The sequence below is a fragment of the Callionymus lyra genome, chromosome 6 (assembly GCF_982586985.1).
Source record: "Callionymus lyra chromosome 6, fCalLyr1.hap1.1, whole genome shotgun sequence".
NCBI classification, from domain to species: Eukaryota; Metazoa; Chordata; class Actinopteri; order Syngnathiformes; family Callionymidae; genus Callionymus; species Callionymus lyra.
In genome coordinates this window covers 13,971,573-13,994,119 of record NC_141823.1, presented here as the reverse complement: position 1 = coordinate 13,994,119, position 22,547 = coordinate 13,971,573, and the positions used below count along the sequence as shown (strand labels likewise).

Sequence of the window (22,547 nt, the reverse complement as noted above, 5' to 3'; positions counted from 1 at the left end):
TGGCCGAAGTGTGCGTCTTGTTAAAAGTTGTTGAATTGCACCTTCCATGATTTCAGTGAGAACCAGCAGGTGAGTGCAACAAGAGTATCCTGTAGAAGTAATACGGTTCAGTAGAACTGAACAAACATACACCATAGTGCGTTCATCCTTGAAAATGTGGGTTAATAATTCAACTTAAACTAGCATACATGCAAGTCCCAGGCTAGTCGACCTGGAGTTTAAATCAAGATTAAGGTTTATTTTTTTAATCTGTAAAATTGTGTACTACAAACTAATAAAGTGGTGTACAATAACATACACATTTGATCTTTGAATACATTTTTTTTATAGAACCGCAGCAAATGTTTAGCTCTGAAAGTTGTGTACAAAAGTTTGTCATTAATATTTTAAATGATCCTCTAATCACCATTTAATTTGAGAATTGCTGTAAAATTAATAAAATCGTATAAAGACCGGACTCGCTCAAATTATGCTTTATGGGAAAAATGGGTGTAACGGGTTAGATGTTCCTCATTGTTCATTACGAGACAAAAGCCAACACAATTCATGAAAATCAACTGTTGTATTTAGAAAAAACATAACGCACAATAAATGAATTCTGAACATTTGTGTCATATCTGGGTCCTTTTAACCCACATACACCACAGTTGCAAGTTCTTCAGATCACTTTTCCAACGGAGCGTAATTCAACAGTTTCTCGATGAGATCCACGTGGGAAAGAAGCATCCGTCGGCAGCAGTATCTCTTCAGGCCCAGAGCATCAAGAGCATCGCTTAACGGAGAGAAAGAGTGTCAATTAATAATGCAGACTTATGCTCTTCTTTTATCAATACATTTCAATGTTCAAGAGCACTTTACCGAGTTACTTGTACTCCGATCATAGATCAACAACATTCATCAATAGTTGTCCATCGATTTAAAAAAATATATATATATTTTCAGAAGGAGTGACCATATTTGTTAGAGAACACTTTACCTGTAAGATTGAGCAGCCCAACTTTTTTCTTTGAGTGATGAAATAACCGTTTATAGAATTGTATTGTATCACTAAACAGCACGGACAGGAAACGACATGGCAAAGTTCCAAGTACATACGAGTTATTACCTTCTAATTGATGCATTTGTCAGGATGAATACAGACATGCACACGGAATTCTTGTTATCAACATGCATTGGTTTCCATTACTTAAAACAGAATAAAAACAGGATCTAATATATTTGTAAGAGTAAATAAAAACATTTAATCCTCTTTGTTTTTGCCCCAAGCATCATTTGCATTGTACAAGCTTAGGTGGTCTAAATTAATGTGTACTCAAATTTAATTTCTAATCCTTACTTGCTAAAAGATTGTGTTCTGTGCATTTTATCATCTCTCGTATACACCCAAGACCAAATAAAAATATATATTTTAATGTTTTTAACAGCGAAACAGATGGAGCAAGAACGCTCGTCCCCAGATGTAACACTAATTGACTCAGGGACTCATTCATTCCTCGTGCTATTAGACTGTATAATTCTGAATATAGAGGCAGGAGTGGATTGAAATGAGGATGTTATTCTATGTTAATCTTTGACATACATGTTCTTTATATTTGCACTTTGTCATCTCTCGAGATGTGTTCTTTTCATTTGCACTTTGTTGTGGTCCCCAGAGGGATTAATAAAGTCTATCCATCTAAAACTTAATAGAGTTACGGGAACAATTTAGTTGACAAGTGAGACTCCTAGGGCATTACAGGTGAATGATGGTAAATAAAACTGAAACAAAATAGAATATGCATTTTTGTCATAATAACAACTTGGAGTGAATTAGTAGTACAGACCCACAACACTATGAAAAATATTGGAGTTTTTAAAACGAATTTAAACATAATAGCACTTTGGAACCTCAAGATAACCATGACCTGGAGGACTGAGAATCTAGACTTTTTAGACACCGACTCATTTTAATACAGGGTACTTCAGTTGAACAGTTATTTTTGTCTCACCCTTCTGTGTACTCGGCCTGGAGCAGACCAAGGTACGCCTCCCATTTGTTTCCCACGATCTTTCCACACGTGAAGCACCGAACTGGAATGATCATCCTGACTCCTGACGAGACCTTAAAGGACAGAATAAAGATGAAGAACTGCCTTTACTCTTTAAACAATGGGGACATTAAAAATGGGTTATAGCCTCCCTTTCACAACGTGTTGGATAACTACCCCATTCCGAGTCTACATTTAATGATAACGAACTTTTAAACAACAACTCAGATATAAACAAATGGCAGAAACGTTATCTTAAAGGATGCTAACAGCTAACTAGCAACACATTCCATCAACACAAAACAAAATAATCATTGGGAACCGAAAAAAAAGTACACCGATGTCAAAAGACTATTTTTGTTTACTAGAATTTAAAATTATAATATATAAATTATAATATATAAAGACATTTATATATAGGCTAGCTAACACATGTTTAGCATTTTAGCCACACGTTAAGTATAAGAAGTTAAACCGCGAATATGCGTACATTCGTTTTTTCGCACAGTGTAAAGAAAATCATTATTAAATTATATGATTTAAAAAGTCTTTATACTTACAATTTGTCCACAAGGAAGAAAGCGACGCGTTCCCTTTCGTTGTTGCTTGTCAATGTGCAATTGTTATACTTCCGGTTGAAGCTTAAATGTACTTCCTACAGAGCTCGTTGACCCGGAAGTGAGGTAAGTCTCCCGCGCTCATCACCTTCATCTCACCTAAAAATCTCGTTTTGTGGTTTTCAGATCTGTGAACATTGAAATCATAACATTATAAAATAAAATCAAGTTATTAAGCTTTTGAAGCTAGATACCAAACACAAAGAATGTTGACACATATTTTGGTGGATTCACTGCTTTTAATAAAGGTTTAACAACAACCTGTTTGTGTACATTTGTATTGAAATGAGAGTGCCAAAAGAAAACTATAATTGAAATGAAATATAAAAATATTGCACCGTATCCCTCGATTCTCATACTCAACACTCTGTTATCCTCATCTCTTACATCATTGTGAACACAGACTATCATCAGCATGTCTACATCATCTAATAACTCGCTACTAGCACATGTGCTAAATAAATGGAGTCCTACCTGTATTATTGCATTTATACGCTGTTGAGGTTATGAAAATAGGATTCATTTTTGTACAGTTTACTGGACAATGTATGATGAACTTTTGTTTTTGTTGGCAATTGATTTGGCTCTTTGTATTAACTGTTAAATCTACTCTAAATGCCAACTTAAACCAGAATGTATCCCAGGTGTTTTTTGTTGTTGTTTTTTTTCTGTGGAAAGACAATGTAATAGAAGTTAAATATGGGGTTGTGTCTATACAAATGCAAATACCAGACTGGAATATGTTGGGTTTTCTGAGTAGATATTTTCTTCTAGTGCGTCCTCCATCTTAATTCTGTATTAAGGTGAACTCTACTGAATAGATATTGACAGATGTGTAATGAAAACAACAATAAGGGGATTAATATAAGGATTGTCAGCTTCCATGTTTGTCTGATATCAGCCGGATAATGCAAAGTTTACTGGCCAGCCTTGGATAAGTACTTATGATTCACAGACAGTTGTGGATGTTGTGTCTCACATGAAAAGTTATTGATCGGTAACATGAAATCGCTGCAACAAACATCGTTCTTTTTATATAGTAAGAGATTATATCAGTGAACATTCTTTCGCCTTTTATTTAGAAGCTCTTTTTATATTTTAACACATGGATGTGTTTTCTTATTCTTTTCATCTTTACCCCCATATATGTGCAAATAATCTACATTTCTGTCAAAAAATGTACTATACACACTTGCAAAATGAACATAAAGCTTTGTGTTGATTCGGTGTGTCTTCCAGAACCATTTCGGGTTCAGGAACGCAGCACAAAATATTTCAACATATTGAGCAAACTCTGTTAAAAAGGAGATAAAGCTGTTTGTGTCCAACAGAGGCTTTTGCTTTTTAACTTTGAGATACTGTTCTAGAAGTACTTTAATGTTACAGTTCCATGCATATTTTATTAGTATTAATGCCTCATAAATATTATTAGATGGGTACATTATGTTAGTGCAGACCCCCAGTGACGTAAATCGATAAATAGACGATATAACATTGATCAGAATTCTTCATTTTAACTGTGGAAGTCTGTGAACCAATCAGGTTTTTTTTAAATGATACAGTGAATCATCACCTCACTTATTTCAATGAGGACGGTCATTTTGGGGTTCAATTTCTCCTCGCCAGAAGTAAAACCCCTAGCAAGATGGCTCCTGCGGCGATCACGGCACCACCGATGAGAAAGGGTTTCAGGTGCTCCAGAGAGTCCGTGCCAGAGGCTGCAGCATCAGCACCTGCATCCGTGTCCCCGTCCTGAGGAGGAGGAACCTCGGGCTCCGGCGTGGCGGGGACCGGGTCGGCCTTGCGTGGGGCTGCTGCCGGCTCCTTCTTCTCGACTTTGGACGCCGCCTTCGGCACTGCTGGAGCTGTGGACTTGGCCTTGGCCTCCATGTATAGAGGTGTGGCGTTGGTCTGGAGGAGACTTTATAAGGTCGGCTCAGTGCTGCTTCGCTGAAGAAAAAAACAAGCAAACACAAACGGCCAGATTCTAAATGAGATCGAGCTAGAACACAAGGGTGAGAGATGATGCCTGTAGACGAGCAGTCAGGTGGGAGCGAGGCCTCAGATGTGACCTTGGAAAAATCTGACATTCATGGCAACTCACTTGGGGGGTTGTTTAATTCTGGTCTAAACAGCTGTGACATTCTGCCTGAAAAACCAACATCTCCTCTGCTATCTTGATTTAAATATCTCCCGGTGGAAAACGAGGGCTTCCAGGCTCCTGCCCACGAAGAGCTAAATCATAGTTCACCGTGGGATCTTGTGGAAGTCATCGTAAAAAAAAGCATGGTTTAGTTCTGTATTTCTGGGCCCTGATGGAAAAAACTGCATGACTCATTGAGGCTTAAAATAGAACACATGATGTGGGCAGAGGAACAAGAGGCTATTGATGTTAATGAAGATTCACTCAAAATTCAAACAACCGAGCAGCTCTGACTGCAGCTAAAATAAACGCTCCAGCAGGATTGATGATGGACCCTCAAGCCATTAAGATGTAAAATACAAATAAACGTCAAGTTGTAGAGAATGAAAGCATCACCTACCTACCTGATGAGATTAACGGGAAAATGAATGACAGGAGCTGCTGCAACTGCTGGAAGCCAGAGTGTCCTCAATATAAGAAAATGAGAGAGAAGAGAGATGGAGGACACAGGAGGAGGAGGAGAGAGCGGGTTGTACCATGAGATGCTCACTGGAGGGGGAGTTTATCTTTTTGATTTATAGTGTTCAGAACTAGCATTATGAGGTCTGTAAATAGTTGGGAACAGTATGTTAACTTATTTTATTCTGTATTAAATATTGACTAAATATTTTTGTTTTTTTAGTTTTACAGTTTCAGTCGGGAAATAACAACACGCATTGTCGATCACAAACTAAAAAATTACATTTGTTTTATCCAAGTATTCTTGAAAATTGTCCGCATATTATTGTGTTGTTGTTGTTTGTGTACGCGTGTGTCACATGCCATTAAATCAATCCACAAGTTGTTGGATCCATTTTTTTTTTAATGCACGCAATCTTGTGCTTTCTAAATCAGCCGACGTTAAAATAAATGCGTATCACAAACACTTTTCTCGTGTGACCCGAGCCTGTCTCGACACTAGTCCAGTTATTTCCATGCGTTGATTTATTGACGTGACGCTCGACCACGCCCAACGTACGCCGAGCCAAAGAGGAACACGGAGAGTCAAGATAGTCATCCAAATCGTGACGTCGTGCAAACGATACGCATCGTCGGGCACAGTCGTGATCGAGAAATGAAATATGAATAAAAAAAAAAGACGATTGTTGTTCCTTATTAATGGTGGAGGAATTATAGTAATTAATTTCAATTCAATTCAATTCAATTTCAATTCAATTTCAATTCAATTTTATTTAAAGTGTCTTATCATAACAAAGTTATCTCAAGACACTATACAGTTGAAGTAAGACTATAGTGGATTAAGGAAAAATAGATCCCAGCAATTCAACAAAGAGCAAGAACCGAAACACTGTGCAGTGAGCTGTGGCGAGGAAAAACTTCCTTTTAGAAGGCAGGAAAAATGTTTGTATATAAAATGTGTAAATATGAACTATACATTTTAAAAACGATAAAATATTTAACTAAAATGATCAATTATTACATTTATACGCAAGTGTTTCACATTTGGCGCGTTATAGTGTTATTTGAATACATACAGTATATATTATGGTTTAATCACGTTAGTAATGTCGCCACTTTACTTTATTTATCAATAGTTTGGGGTCAAATCTACACCCGTTTCGTGTCTAACGTTAGCGCGTGAAACGTTTGGGGGCGAGAGTCATCTTGACGCGTTCTTCTTTGAGCGACTCGCTCGTTTCCTTGGTGTCAAAAAAAAAAAAAAAAAGGAAAAAAAAAGCTCCACCGGCGGCTGCTCTTCCTCCGCAGGATCTCAGTGTCTTCCATGAACCGAGGCGGAAAAACCGGGTCAGGTGTGCGTGATCACAGCGCCATTTCTGAACGCGGAAAGGGGGGCGGGGGTCTCCAGATTTTTTTTCCTCGACCAAAGGGGTGGGAAAAGTGTCCCAGGGATGGGCCGGGTTCTCGGGAAATGCCGCCTCCGTGTTGCTCGCCGGGATTCGGGAGTCGTCCAGCTGCTGGTGCTGGTGCTGGTGCCAACCATCCACTGACGTCGGACCTAAAGGTTGGGGGGGATTTTTTTTTTTAGTGACTAAAAATCAAAGAAAAATCTCATGAATTCACTCGGATTCCATTTTTTTGGGGGGAGCTACAGCTGTTTCACTCACACTTGAAATGACGCTCAAGAGGTTTTTCTGATCGACCCGCGAGAATTTTTTCCACGTCGGTTCCGTGGGTCCAGAAGCGAGTCCGGGAGGACATGGGAGAGCGAGCGACACCGATGCAGTGGCTCTCGGCGAGACATCGTCGACATACAGGTGAGATGATAGACATCCGAGCAGGAATTGAGGCCAGAAAACCCGCGTGCAGGCCCCGCAGGAGGACACCTTCAGGTCCTTAAACCTCAGGCTTACACAACAATACTGCTGATCTACTTGTTGTCCTCACTTCCACATGGTCAACGTGCTTATTTCCACTGACACGACCTGCTTTCTTTCATTCAAACGAGGAGCTCACGCCATGTCAACAAACTTGAATGGTGGAAGATCCATGTTGCGTTTAAAAGTCTCTTGAATATTAAGGTACAGTTGATGTATGTCAGAAAATTGAATCTTTAGGGATAAAATATTGAACAGTACTGAAGACAAGAAGAATTTTTGAGAACCTCCTGTCATGGTATTACAGTTTGTCAATATGATAATATTTGGTTGGCACAAGTTGCCATCAGACCAGTTTTACACATGCATGTTTGTAAATGTATTTAGTTTGTGTCCCAGTTCTTTTCATTACACTGTAATAAAGCATACTGTTTAATTTTTTTTAAAGAGCAGAAAAAAAAGTCATTTTTAAGCACCTTGCACAGGACAAGATCAGATTTAGACTTCTTCAACTTTTATTGACAGTGCAGTGAAAGAAGCATAAGATGTTTTGTGGTGTCGGTAGAGAATAAAAGAATGAAATAAGATGACACATTAAATAATAAATAGAAAAGGAGAACCATGGCAGCCATTCTGCGGTGCCTAATGCACTCCATTTGTGATATAGTTCATATTGTTTTCTTTCGATAACCACTAAATGGTTTTTTTCTGCCGTAAACATGTCAATTTTTAAGTTATTTTGTTGTCAAATATACATGTATGCAAGACATACAGCATAGATGAAATTGTGGTCCTCCCAGACCCACGATGCAAAACAGGAAGTAGACAGTTGAAAGGACATTAAATAAGACATTAAAAGAAAATTAAATAAATGAATAATCAACAATAGATAAATAATCAACTAATAAACAGAATATCAACAAAGAACAAAGTTAGGCACAGGTAGTGCAGGTTCGTTTTACCAGAAAGTTACCAAATTTGGGGTTTATTTTTCAAAATATACAAAGAACCAATGACATTTTTTTTATTTCAGCTACTGTAGAAGTGCGTTGGAATAGCTTAGCTAGCGATTGACACTTTCCACACAATTAATATCACTAGAACTGGTGGAAAAAAAAAAACTGCTAAATTAAATTACATTTTTCAATTTCAACTGCTTCCATGTGTTTTGTGTTACAAGGTTAGGCTTTTAACGGTTGCTATCTAATCATCACTTAACCCGTGTGTTATCTCGGGTTCAAAACAAACGTGTATGTGGTATCCCTTGCCTCTGGGTGAAGGTGAAAGAAACTCAAGATAACACAAGGGTCAAAGAAACCGTGTCTTTGTAGTAGCCGTAACATAATCTCAGAAGTTTAAAATGCTAGAAACGTTTTCTTTTTACTTGTTTTGGTCGATGTCCAGATGCTAGTTCGCTCCTCGTTGGTGATGATTTTACTCGCTCAGATGAATGACTTGTATTAGTCGTACTCATTATATGGTTCCTGTGAACACAATTAAACCCTTGACAACAACCAGGAGGACAAAAAAGGAGATTTAATTAAGTTTTACTCCTCAGAGCACTCAGTAGTGGAATAAAAAACGATCACATTACTGTGCTCACAAAGAAATATTGCAACGGTTAACAATGTCTCATTTCCTTTCAACTTTTTAATGGTCAATTTGTCCGCTTCTGAACGTGTTGTGAAAGTTGAAGCACTGTGACTCATCGGAAATGGGGAGGATGTTTTATTCTTAACTGCTCCAGAGCATAACAAACATACCAGAAGAATGAGTTTTTCAACATGTAAGATCATTTTTCTTCTCTTTTATTTTTCACTTCACCCTCTGACCTCTGCTGCCGGCTGAAAACTTGTGAATTAAATCGTAACTTTTGCCTAAACCGAACAAACTGGTAGAGCTTGATGGTCACAATGATGGTTATTAAATTATAGGAGTCTCCTCGAAGAAACACTCCTCCTTCATGACATGTCAGTCGTGAACAATGCGTGACTGTAGCTCAAAAGGCTGAACACAGTCAGAGGAAGACGGGCAGATAAAGGACTGAAAATCCAGAAACAAAAGAGCCGCATGCTTTCTCTCAACCATAAGAATGATTCGTCACAACATTCACTAGCAACTTCTTTTTTTTTTTAATGAAAAATATTATGAGAATTTAAGAAGAAACAAATCATCAATGATTTAGGAAAAGGACCGTAAGGAATTCTTTGCTGGGATTTTATTCCGGAGAAACATTTTAATATGATTAAAATCAAATCAAACATTAAAGTTTTTACTCAGATCATCTCAATTTTAATTACTTTACCTCTTAATAGACATGCAAACACTGGAAACTGGATTTTTTAATTTGAGAATCAAACTTGTTTTTTTCCCATTAAGTCCCTCTTTGACATGCACATCAACTCTTCGAATATCTAAAGCATCCAATTATGGATTTGGAAATTAACTTCTCTTAGAGTTTCCTGGAGCTTTTTAATAACTAATCTATTTCCACGTTGCTATTTTAGAAGTCATTTTGGAAGTGGAGACTATTTAAACCCAGAGCAATTATTATTTTTACACCGGCGAGAGGAATGTTTCACTTGTTCTTACACTCGCACGTAGAATGTCAAGTAATATTTTTGGTTTCTTTAGGACGTGTGAATGTCAATCACTTGTATTGGCAGAAGAAAATGCCTTGAGTGATTAAACATCGACATATTCTCGTCACTCTTGTATGAAGGAAGTCACACATTACCCACCAAAAAAGTAATGACACAATTTCTCACGCGAAGAACAATGTAAACCTCAATTTTAATTTAATTAAAAATGAATTCTGGTTAAACCGCTTTGAAGCCATGGACGTTGATGCTGAAGCTAACATAGAAAGCAGCCCCGATGTCTGGAGTCGTCTTCATGTAATGAAAGGCAAATATTTGCAAAACCATCATGCAAATCCTAGAATCAAACATTTAAAAAAAAAAAGAAAAAGCAAACAGTTTGTTTCACACTGGCTGTGGTATATACAGATATATCTTGGAAGTTAACTTATATTTAATTTGCAGAAAATGTATTTTATTCTCTGGATCCATCTTTCTGTATGAGTCACGTGTCTCCAGTACAAACCACCCACCGTTCCTCAATTTGTTGAGCGTTAACTAACTTTAGTTCCGCATCATTGTGAACAGCCTATAGAGTTTGTGGCTAAAGATAATGTGTGATTATATCTGGAGAGAAAACCACATTGTTTATTTGAACTTGCATTGCCTTGTACGATACAACCCAATAAAAGAGTTTATGGTTTTTCTATCTCCTTTTATTTTATGTTGATTTACGTCAAGAGCCGCCACTGTCCTTGCATCCGTCTGGATTGTTGATCTGAGTTGAACATTTGGACAGTAGGTGCCAGTGCTGAGAAGTGTCGCACAACAAATGATCACTTCATCACATTTTTTTTTTTTTTTTGTGCCTGGCAATTTTGGAAAAACTCTTCACCAACGGTTGGTTTTCGCTCCAACTATGAATGTGAGAAACTGGCTCACAGTTGGATGAAGATAAGTTTGAGTCACGCAGGCAGTTGATGTTTATCTTTGTTTCTTCGTTTGTGTTTACATAAATAATTAATCCACTCAAATGAAAGTCAGACTCTTATTTATTTGCATTTCCACACCTTGTATATTTAATGATTTTGCTCTTCGGTTGGTTGAACACTTGCTCTCTACGCCTAACTTAAGACTACCAGACCATTTTCTCTGTCCCTTAGTGTGACGAACTAGCTTCACTGTCGCCTCCTGCCATCTCGATGTACGATGTTGCTTCATGTGCATGCGACGCTACTTCCTCATTTCACCACCAAACACAAAACTCTAGTGTCAACAACAGATCAATGGAAAGTTACTGCAAGAAAAGGAATACAAGTGACCAGGCAGGAATCTAAATTGATATATTATTCGATATATTATTAAAAAAAACAAGCTTATAATTCTATATTGTTTTTCTGAATTGCGTAAAATGACTGTCGCACGTTTTGCTCTTTTTATTCTCGATTCATATGAACTTTGCCGTGCATTCACTGGAAGAGGCGGGAGCTCAGATTGGCTGCTGTGCATGTCAATCAAATTGTCAACCATATGGCTCAATAACCATTTGATTGACATGCACAGCAGCCAATCAGAGCTCTCTTTACTATTTTCTTATATCATATTTTATTAAATCACGCGATCTACTCGCAACAGCTTCGCGATCGACTGGTTGTATTGCCCACCCCTGGCCTAGATTTATTGATTCTTTAAATGTTTATCTGCGCTGCATTGGTAAAACCTAAGGTATATTTCCCAGATAATTTCCCCAAAGATGCACTTCTTGGATTGCTGTCATGGCACATTTGGATGGATGTAAAATCTCAGGCCATTTTTGTAACGTCACCCAATGCCACTAGATTAAACTAATCCAGTCAGAATATTGATTATACTGTGAGCTCTCCACTAATTTAATAGTCTTCTCTCAGTTAATCTGCAATTCGTCTTTAGATATTGTCTTTGGTCCAAAAAAACAAACGATGCTGCACTGGACCAGCTGTCCAACCATGTAGCCCTTTTTAAATGATTAAAATCTGTTCAAGAAAATGTTCATCCACTCTGTGAAATTGCCAAAACTGAAGTAGAGAAAAGGCTTCCTTTTTTTAATGGTATGAAATTATTGATTATATTTGTGAGTGAAAGGACAAAGTATTGCAGCCACAATTTCAAAAGAATTGATTGATGTTACTTGATTCAACCCTTGTAAAAAATTTGGTATGGAACCTTTTATTTTTACTTTTGTGTGGCAACCACCGAAATTCTTTCGCTAGTAGTATCGAAACATTCTTGGCCCAAGTAACAATACCCACGCGTGACCAAAGCCTGATAATCTGTGGATTTTTCGGAGGATAAACTGATTAGTGACAACGGCAGTCAATGTTAAACGAATTTGTTTGTTTTGTTACTTGATATTTGTTCTTTTTTACTGGAAATTATTAATTTATTTTCTCCAAGAAACTATTTGAAGTGGAAATTTACCAAAGCTGAAAGACCTAACTCAAGATTTGTAAAATGTGTAGTGTCATTTTCTTTTTGTTATAGTTGAACTTATCCATCTTGTATCAAAACATTTATACTACAGGTAATGAAGTAAAGGTACCGAATTATTAAAAAAAAAAAAAAAAAACTATGATCAATACACAGCCCTAGAAACCTTGCATTCTTAAAATCCAGAATCTTAAAAATTTGTAGCCAGAGGAGAAGATTTAGTTTCAAGACTTGAATTGGCCCAAAAAAGCCAAAGTACAGAGAAAGGAAAAAAAGACTATCAGGAGCTCTTCTTCACTATTGATCTGGATGCTTTGCAGGCAGGTGTGTGCACAGAGAGGCAGGTATGAATTACAAAATCTATACACTGCAGAACCGAAATCACCAGATTCTGCTGCAGCCATTTACCGACCGCTGTGAGCGCAGCCAATTTGTCATTTACCACAATTAATGGAAGATTACTAATCAGTCTCCGGCTGCAGAGATCACCGGCTCGGGCCAGTTGGCGGCAGATCAAGTATCGGGGAGTATGATTTAGACACTCGATCTGCTGCGGGCGGGAATATCTGAGCAGATTTTCGGTGACATTGAGCCACTAACCACTTCGACGCTGCCAATGCATCCGCACCCAAACAACGGGAAATCTCCACGTATACACCGACATGATTTTGTTGTGTGCAATACGAACGCATCAGCTGAGATGAGAGAGAAACGGAGTGGGAAGTGGTGAAAGGAATCGAGTGGGTGGCAGTGGGAGAAAAAGATGGAGAAAGAGGCAGAGGGAGAGTAGGAGTGAGTGGCACATGGCTTCCCGTCTAAAAAAAGATGAGCAACACAAAACCAGAATCTGGATAAGCAAGATGAGGAGGAAGAGAAGAAGAAGTGCAAGGCTGGAGGAGAGAATGTAGGGTTTTTTCTCTCTCTCTTCGCTGAGAAGTGGTGCAAAGGCCGGTGTTCTCTTTCATGCTCGTACATGCCCTTAAAATATGAATAGTGACTGAATGAGCGTGTGGGTTTGAGGTGAGCGTTTACAGGAGGTATGTGGAAATGCTGGTAATGGTGTAGTGAGAAATTCTTGAGTAACGGTGGGAGTAGAAGTAACCATGTGACTTCTGATGAGGAGAATCTTCACCGACAAACTCTTTCCAAGAACAGAGGGATTTGCGACTGTGACGGGATTTTCTTGCATAATTCGGTCCAACTGTCGTTCAGTTCCTACCATAGATGAGGTGCTAAGAAGATCCGTTAGATTAACCTGGTTTGCATCAGAAAATATTTGGCTTTAAAGGGAAAATATCCTAGAGACAATTATCCTATTTTGATGATAAGCAGGGATTGAAAATCTTCCATTAGTTTAGTATCTCATATCTAACAAAAAAACATATTAAAATCAGGATGTACGATGAACGCTTAACTTTTGCAATGGTCTGATATTGTTTCAAACATTTCTAGGCGACCCAAAAACACTTATTTCCACCATCTAAAGATTGGAATTTGTCACTTAATCTTGGTAAACAAGTTCTCATACTATTTAAAGGTGAACATTTGTCATGTTTCTCGTTCCTCAGTCGGTAATTTGACCTGGAAGGATGCAAACTTCAAAGTTCTCGGATTATTTGTGAAATGATACAGTAGCATAACTCGTACTTCGAACGTGAGAATTAGCTTTGTTAACTGTAAGGAACTCAACAAAGAAATTAAAGGTTACGTTGAAAATATGTTGAAAAATAACGGTAACGCAAGGGCTTCAAGTTCTCATTGCAAACATTTGCACTTTACTGTAGTTTGTTGATCAACGAGCATTTTCATTTTTGTGTATTTGGTCCGATCTTGATCATCATAAATGAAATGTATTCCGTGAGCTGTCACGACAAAGATGTTTGACAGTCAGTCTGAAACCAGTTACTCATGATGATTGTCGAGTACTATCATCTTTATTTAAACCAGTTTTTCCCACACACGCTCCTTCACAAAAACACACACACACCTCCCCGTGCACACATTCTCACACCCAAACTACTACAAACACTCGTGACGATGACATACAAGGTCGGTTTGGGATTTGTTTGGACAGAAGATCCTTGATTCTGTATTTGTCAAAGAGTATAAAACACATATCGTGGCATAAACTGTACATCCAGTACATGTACTTAAAGTAGGATAGATGGACTTCAACAATACTTTTATTAAGACACTAAAATGGTCGCACAAAAGCCAGAGTAGGCCGAAAACTGTTGTGCATTAACAAGTTTCTTACTATATCATTTACTTCATCTCGTTCCAAGGAAGTTTTTGAACTAAAATTGAGTTCTGTAGCTCAAATATTTGCCAAGTTACTGCCTTTTAAAACTCCCAATTTCTTCAACTTATTTGGCCTTATTTTAGTCACGTCATGTTTCAGAATCTGACAAAATTGGCTGATAAATTAAGATGGTACTCTTTAAATTCACACAAGCATGTTTAAGGGACAACATTTAAAACTAAATTAGATGACCTTCCTTCAAATTATTCTTTGGTGTTTTGTATCATAAAATTCCCTGTGAAACCATGGGTTCTTCAGGTACTTAAGGTACATGGATCGGCCAACAGTACCAAAACCATTTGTTGAATTGTTTGTATTATTTAAGACATGACCTGTATTACTTAGAAATACAGTGCGCTGAACGTCAATATTACTAATTAATGCATATGTTTTTATAATGAAAATAAATACAATTGTATTGGAATTTGAACTTTTAAATAAATATGGTTTAATTTAATGCGTTTAAATATTTCTGATTTCTGAGATTTACACGAATAATGTTATTCCCAAAACGACAATTTTAAATACACTTTGTCTCATTCTGATGTTTCCACGAGCACATGAAATGGACACAAAAGGGCCCGGTAGGTGACCCACATGTTTGTTCATGATGAGCACTTGTATCTGTTTCATTGTTTGAGTGTACTTGACTCGTGGTGTACACGACCGACGTCACATGACTTGAGTGTACGACTCACGAGAGGTTTATCAAACGCTCCGCACTGCTTTATCTTGGCGTATTTAAAGCTCTCCAGTCAGTGTCCGCTCGTCTTTGTCCATGCGGACAACAAAGGTGAAATAAGGCCCTGCTATTGTCTGTCGCATCACATGGGTTCGAGTCTGAGCCTGGCACGCAGTTGCTGTGGAACACAACAGCATCACACACACACACACACACACACACACGTGCTGTCATATCACTCATCTATTAGCTTCATGAAAGGGTTAAAAAGTTTGCATGACTCGTGCCTCGAGGAGGAAATGACAAATGTATTAGTGACAAATATTTATCAGCCTTTTACCTCATTACTAGTTTTCTTTAACGCCTGCTCTGACATGTTTTTACACTGTGAACTCAACATTTCATGTTTTAGTAAGTATAATTTACGTTTTACTCAAGAATATCTGATATTTCTGACACATGTGTATAGATTAAACTTAGTTTGTAGGTCATCATTTAACACACACCCTCTAAAAATCCTGCCTTGTTTAATAATGTTGAATTCCTATTAACTTCAACTTGATTTGAAATGATTTGTGCAATTAATCCTTTTTTTTAACTTGCTTAAATATTAAGTTGTGACAACAAACCATTAAAATTTGACACTAATCTGGGTTTATTTATTTTAGAATTTAAGCAAGTAATTAAATATTAAATAAACCCTGACATCAAGTGGATTAATGTTGTAGAATAAACCTTTTCAAATATCATTTTCAGAGTTGATATGAAGATCAAGCTCAAGCCGAGTTAAGATTAATTTTTTTAAGGCAGCAAGTGAACTGTTATTTCCAAATATAACCGAACAAATGTGCGTTTTATCGTCTCACCAGCTCAGATGAATGTCTCTGTTTCCGGTCCAGACACAGATTAAACTTGTGAATTGATGAATGTCACACTTACGTATGATTTTTTTTAATGATTCGTCTGAGAAACTAATTTGGAAATGATTTCAAATGAGGCCATTTATAAGCAACCGCAGATTAGATTTCTTAAGGTGTCAACATTTGGCGCTAGACTGAAAACCTGTTTTGCTTAAATGATACAATCACTGTCACTAAATATCAGGCTGAGAATGTTGCTCAAGTTTTTCATAGTTTACTTCCATCAGAGGCTATTTTTAATTATTCTTTAGTTCCAATAAGTACGATTTACTCTTGGCTGGCTTACAGCTTTGTTTTTTCCTCTTTCAATCCTTCCTATGAATTTTACATGTATCATATAAAATTTTATGGCTAATTAATCTTTTAATCTTTAAATGGCATCTTAAATTTTTTGTTGTTGTGGTATAGCCTTTTCAAGAATTAATGTATCCTCCACTGTAGTACTTTAAATGTTATTTTTTTCTCCTAATGTCTGAGATAATTTAATCTTTCTCTCTCTTGTGCATCAAATATTTAAAGTAGGTCATCGTCACTGTTTGCATAGCTCTCTGTTAAATAGCTTCAAGTTGTGAATTATTGCGACTCCACGGCCACCGTTGAACTCCGTATTTAACGACTTTACTCGTGGTGTTTGTGTTGGTGTCGGCCACATGTGTGTTCTGGTCCTGTGAAGGATGGATTGAGGAGCTTCACGGAGGCGTGTTCTGGTACTGATGGTCCGTGTTAGAAAACGCCACGGCCATCATGGTGTCGTAAATACTGATCGACTCTCTTATTTCTTTATAAAAAAACACTTTCTACTGCATCTCTTGTGACACTGAAGGAATGAAATATAAAGACTTATAAAGACTGAGATGTGTTTTTACGTCCAATGTGCTGTAGAGTGGTGTCGCTCGCAGAGGCAGGCGAACTCATGAAAGGAATTTGAGCTAAGAATACGTCTATTTCTGTCTCATGACATCACCTGGAGCTACTATAAATATAAATAATAAAGAAGTCTAAAGCTGAGAATTTATTTTAACATTTGTGAGTAAACATTTCAACTCTAATAAACTCGGTTTGCCATGTAATTCTAGCTCTAGTAAAAACACAAATTAAGATTTTTCTCTAGCAGATGTTGGTTTAAGCAATAGTTCAGACTATATTATAATAACTAGAAAAAGCCAAAAAATGTGCTGCATTTTATGGCTTATTTTCTCTTTGTACTATACAAGCGGGTGTTTTTTATGTTTTGTATTTATTTTTACAAATATAAACCGTATTTCTAAAGTCAAATTAGCCACACCCAGAAAAATGTTTCATCAGTTCAACCAGAATCAATATATAGAACATTAAGATCTTATAATATACACTGTGACAGTGTCAAAAAAATGCAAAAAGATTTTTATCTACTATTTAAAAACATTTATAAATAAAACAACAAGTAGGTACTTGTTTGGAAAAAAAGATGAAGATGGGAGGAGGGTAAAACATAGACACAGCAAACAAAGATTAGAATCAAACCTCCTGTTCCTCCTTCCTGGTAAGATTTAAAGGCGTCGACCTATAATGCTCCAGATTAAAACCTCCCTGGAAAGTTTCATTCCTTTCAAGAGCATCAGCATAAACGACAGGAATGTAACAATAATGGTGATCTGTAAAACATTAAACTAATATCATTCAAATGAATTTAAAATGCTTTTCCTTCCTGTCATTATTTGCTGTGTTTAACTGTCATTGGGACCCAAGGGTGTTGATGGGGATTGGGTTCTCTCGCCTACAAATCGTTCACCTTCATTTAATAGTCCTTGAGTTGTCGTAGATTCTGACCTTTTGAACAGGGATACACACTGTAGCATGCTTTGTCACGGTGTGAGCTGTTGAATGATACACTGTTTTATGCAAATTGTATTTCCTGCTGCTTGTACTTCCTCCGTGACCTTCAGAGACCAAATGAGTTGCAGATCAGAAAGATTGTAATTGCGTTGGTCATACTCTCATTTCCCCAATGTGGAGAGAATAAATGTACAAGGGTCATTGGGTTGGGAATTTGTTTTTAATTTTTCTCAATATTCTCAAAACATGGATGGTTCTAACATGGTTAATCGATCAAGGAAGGAAAGACGTTTTTGTGATAATGCTCTAAATTTATGTTTTTATATCAATAAAGTTTTACCTTACCTTACCTTTTATCCTCAAAACTTTTTGTTTTAATACTCCCTTTAACTGTGGTTCTTATCATTTTTGATTAAATCCATAATTTTGTATTTCTGTTTTCTTTAACATGTACAATTTGAGTTTTTGCTTACTTGAAGTTTATTTTAACTTTTCGCTCATGAGATCTTGTGGGTGATTAGTCAGACGTTGCTACAAGAAGAAAACTTGCCGCAGCAAAAGGAGCAAAGGTAAAAGGTTCATAAGAGTTCAGTAAATTGAAGAAGAAGAAAGTAAAGAACCCCTTGAGTCTCTTGCAGCCAACGAGTGTTTACTGTAAATCCCCTGAAGTATACACCCTGAAGTGTTTTCCTAGTGACTGGTGGACGAAAACTTGAAATAAACTTGTACTTGTACATATTAAACATTAATAAAGGATTTTACATAAGAAATACAAAACAAAGTATTTATACTAAAATCATTGGAACCACCGTTAGACTCCCAATTCCAAATAATGTGATGTTAGTTTTTGTTGATTATATTGTAACCTGGCTTAATTCCTGCAGATTATAAAATACTTGACACTTTAACTACTCTTTGAACGTCCCAAAATAATAAAAATGTTTTTTTTGGCTGATAACCTCTGATCGAATTACACAGAAGTCTTAACAAGTCTAGTGTTTCCTCTTTTTTTTTGTTTACTCAGCCATTGTTTTCACTAAAAATAGATGTTTAGTTTCAATCTGAATAAAAACCTTATCTGAGTCACTTCATTACGTTATCATCCAAGATACATTTTGATCACAATCATTTTCTTCAGGTTCATATGTGAATGCATGATTAGTTTTCTTTTTAGATTTTCTTTTTTCATTATTTGGTTTTATATCAGTTTAATAGGAAGAGAATCAATTTGGAACGTGAAAAGGGTTTGCTTTGGTCTGTATCCCAGTCTCTGAAAAATTGTTCTAGTACACTATGTAACCGTTCCTTTGTCAACACACCATGTCTTATTGACAAACATCTGTGTGTACAGTATGTGACGTGTTGTTGTTTGGATTTGTTTTTTTACACTAAAGTCACATCCACACTGTTTAAATAAAGGTTATCCGTCTGGAACGTTGCAATAATATATGTTTATTACACAGTATATTTGAAAGCGAATGACTGGAGTGTGTGTCACATCTGTATACTCACCGGCTGTCTTTAAACCGAGGAACCTAAAATCATCTTATGTTCAGGATAATGTGCTTCCCTCCTCCATATTTGTAACGCGCCTCCAGGATTAGATGCATCTGAATAGGAAACGTCTTGCACAGATGGGCGAAGCCTAATCTTTATATTTAGCCTCGCACTGAACCGAAATATTTGTCATTAATGCCAACAAAGCCTTGTATTCCTGCTTAAGGCGACAGGAAACATGCTCAGTGTCAGTGAGCAGAAGTGTAGTGAGGATGAACCATGTGTGGTAAAGGTTTCTTCTTCTTTTTGAGTTTTTTGTAAATTATGTAACTGCACTTCACCCTTTTGTTCACTTTTGGTTGAAGGCAATTTCCGAGTTGAACCCTGTGAGTGGAGCGAAGTAATTGAGGTTACTGTAGTTTGGAAGCTGTTGGCAGTCGGCAGGAAGGAAATTTGTTGACGTGCTATTGTTGCCGCATTTTCTCCATATTTCTTTACCTTCTATATATAGTCAGAAATCTTCCCTCAGGCCTTCAACAGCTCTGCAGGAGCAGCTCTTCATAAAGGCTGCATCAGCCTCTCTATGGCTGCACTGCCTACAGTTTTCCTCCACAATTTTTCTCTTAAAAACCTCTTTTTAACTTGAAATTTTTTATGACAAAATGATCTTCTTTACAACACTACTCGCTCAATGCCTTGTGTTTTTAAAAGCATTGGTACTTCACATCTTTCTCTCTTTGTCAATTGATTAGATTTAAGCTATAATTTAAATTCACCTATTGATCGTTCGATTCATTCACTTGTGTCTATTTGACCTCTTGCTCTCTGTGAAAACCCCATGATGGATTGATCCGTCCAAGGTCTCCACATCTTCAGTGGTTCACACCAGCAGTGACCTCAACCTTGCAGTGCCAGGACTAAGATTCATAAATTCAGATTTCAACTGTAGCTTTGTTGGCCCCTTGAGTGACTAGTAGCCTTTGGGTATATCATAAGGAAAGAGCCATGAGTTGTTGAGTTTTAAGGATTGTGAGAAAATATTGGTACACTTGAACATCGCAACATTTTTGCACAAACCGTATAGATATTTAATGGCACTGTATCCATTCAGTTTATAAAAATATTGTTTGGCTTTCAAATCGTACTTCATTTGTTATTTAATGGTTTATATTTGAGTTGATTATGTATATGATACAGTGATTCGATTAAAACAAATTTTGACCATTAACCTAAAAATATTTGCAGCGTTTGTTTATTTTTGTGTTTCACACTTGCAGCAGCTAAAGGAACAATGAAATCTCGGGAGATGCCTGCGGTGGCTAAGGACGAGAGGATACATGCAATTTCAGTTTTTAAAGCTGATTTTTAAACAAATGAAATCAGTTACGACTTCGTCAAGAGTCATGTGGTCTGTAAATTCTGCAACACCAGAGTCAAGTACTCGACGATACAACAAAAATATCCTACGGTATCACAAAAAATAAAGTATAGTTTCCACTGTATCGTGATACGTATCGTATCGCCAGATTCTTGCCAATCCTAGTAAAAATAAAAACATTTTTAATAGTGATGAAGGAAAAAAATGTATGTTGAGAATGTAATTTAACAGTTTTTTTGTCCAAGGTAGTGTTAAAACCTGAAGTGTTTCAAGTCTTTAAACATTACATTTGAAAAGAAACTGGTAAAACCTTGAACCTGAATGTCTTTTGTCTCCTATAGGGCAGTGATGCCTGGAATGGTGATGTTTCGGCGGCGCTGGTCAGTCGGCACTGATGACCTGGTGCTGCCCGCTCTCTTTCTTTTCCTGCTGCACTGCATCTGGTGAGTCATCCGCTCATAAACAAGATGTATATATATATTTTGGTGAAGTCATTTCAAGCCTCTCTCTTCTTTATTCTCTGATTTTATGGCGTCCAGGTTCGTGGTGCTGTCTGTGGTTCTGTTCGGCATCCCCTACGGGCCGGGGCAGTCGTGCTCCGTGACTCTGGTGGAACATGGGCGAGGGTACTTGGGCATCCTGGTCAGCTGCCTGATCTGTGAGAGCGCCATCATGTGGTTGAGCATGAGAGGCAGCATTCTGTACACGCAGCCCAGGGAAGCTGTGCAGTACGTCATCTACATCCGTCTGGGTAAGAAGGACGGTCGCAGCAGAAGCAGAAATGTGTCAAGCATTTGACAGATGTATTTGTCTAAGAATGTCTTCCAGTGAGTTGTAAAGACCAAATATGACATTTGCAATTACAGAGCTGGTGAGAACTGCGAGTACACGATCAGAGCTACAAATTAAATGATGGCACACAGACTAATTTTTTGTGTTTTGAGTCAAATTTTATCTGTCAACCCTCAAACATTTATATTATAAGGAAATAACTGGAGCCAAAACAATACAAAAAAATGTATTTGTAAAAATGTCTTTACCCTTGTCATATCTCAGGGTCATGGTGACCCGGAGGCCCAAAAACAAATGTAATTGTTTTATCCTTTGTGTTGCTTGAGGGTCAAGGTGAATGACCTCCCTGGCTTCCATAAATATGCAGTGGAGGTCGTTCACCTTGACCTAAAGGCAACACAAGGTATAAAATAATTACCTTTTTTTTATTTTTATTAATTGCCTTCTGGTCACCTTGACCCTTGGTTAATACAAGGGTTAAAAGAAAGGTAAACGAGAAAGCAAAGATAAAATAAAACCAAATTGTACAGTAAAAAACGTAAGATAAAACAAGTAATACAAATTGTCTAATATACAATTATATATATATTTTTATCCATCATTTTGCTTACATTTTTGTATCAATATCCTCTGATTTCTAAATATAAATTAAGATCAATGAGCTCCAAGGCAGGAGGCATTAGCGTCACAAGGCACAATGTAGAAGCGAGCGGTAACAGTGTCAATTGAAACGTTGGAGATAGATTATAATTCAGAACACACAAATTGAATAATCTGTTTACTGTCTCACTGTTAAAGTTTCCAGAAGATTTATTTACAATCATTTCTTTAGTGTTTTTGCTAAACGTAGACAAGCACTTCTTGGATGTGGAAAATTAGGACGTAGAGGTCAGAAGATCTTGTTGTACGTCTATCTTAAAATGTAGAAAGTGACATGTCAAAAGTACTGGTTAGATCACGTCATGTCAAACTTCAATGTCGATATTTTGTCCT

General features: G+C 37.1%; 2 protein-coding genes and 1 long non-coding RNA gene across 5 annotated transcripts in view; 1 reads left to right on the top strand and 2 right to left on the bottom strand.

Annotated features, from left to right (window-relative positions):
• Nucleotides 1–547: 547 nt before the first annotated feature.
• On the bottom strand, nucleotides 548–2,661 carry polr2l (RNA polymerase II, I and III subunit L). The gene is made up of 3 exons (XM_087793766.1): nucleotides 2,588–2,661; nucleotides 1,989–2,101; nucleotides 548–772 (listed from the first exon to the last, which is right to left on the bottom strand). The coding sequence occupies exons 2-3, from the start codon at nucleotides 2,081–2,083 to the stop codon at nucleotides 664–666; spliced, it is 204 nt and encodes a 67-aa protein (XP_087649892.1). The 5' UTR covers nucleotides 2,084–2,101; nucleotides 2,588–2,661; the 3' UTR covers nucleotides 548–663.
• A 202-nt stretch (nucleotides 2,662–2,863) lies between these two features.
• Nucleotides 2,864–5,318, bottom strand: LOC148076458 (uncharacterized). 2 transcript variants are annotated; one of them, XR_015711419.1, is made up of 2 exons: nucleotides 5,188–5,318; nucleotides 2,864–4,594 (listed from the first exon to the last, which is right to left on the bottom strand). It is a non-coding gene; the product is annotated as an uncharacterized LOC148076458 (long non-coding RNA). The 2 variants fall into 2 exon arrangements; XR_015711420.1 differs by having other exon boundaries at nucleotides 5,192–5,317.
• Nucleotides 5,319–6,531: 1,213 nt separating this feature from the next.
• dagla (diacylglycerol lipase, alpha) overlaps nucleotides 6,532–22,547 on the top strand; it is a 34,328-nt gene continuing 18,312 nt past the window's right edge. Inside the window, exons 1-4 of one of the 2 annotated variants that reach the window (XM_087793763.1) lie at nucleotides 6,532–6,810; nucleotides 6,901–7,063; nucleotides 21,104–21,205; nucleotides 21,302–21,513. In XM_087793763.1, coding sequence (XP_087649889.1) covers nucleotides 21,111–21,205; nucleotides 21,302–21,513 — 307 coding nt within the window. In that variant the 5' untranslated portion in view covers nucleotides 6,532–6,810; nucleotides 6,901–7,063; nucleotides 21,104–21,110. Of the gene's footprint in view, nucleotides 7,064–21,103; nucleotides 21,206–21,301; nucleotides 21,514–22,547 lie in introns of both variants that reach the window. The other variant, XM_087793764.1, reaches the window with a different exon arrangement.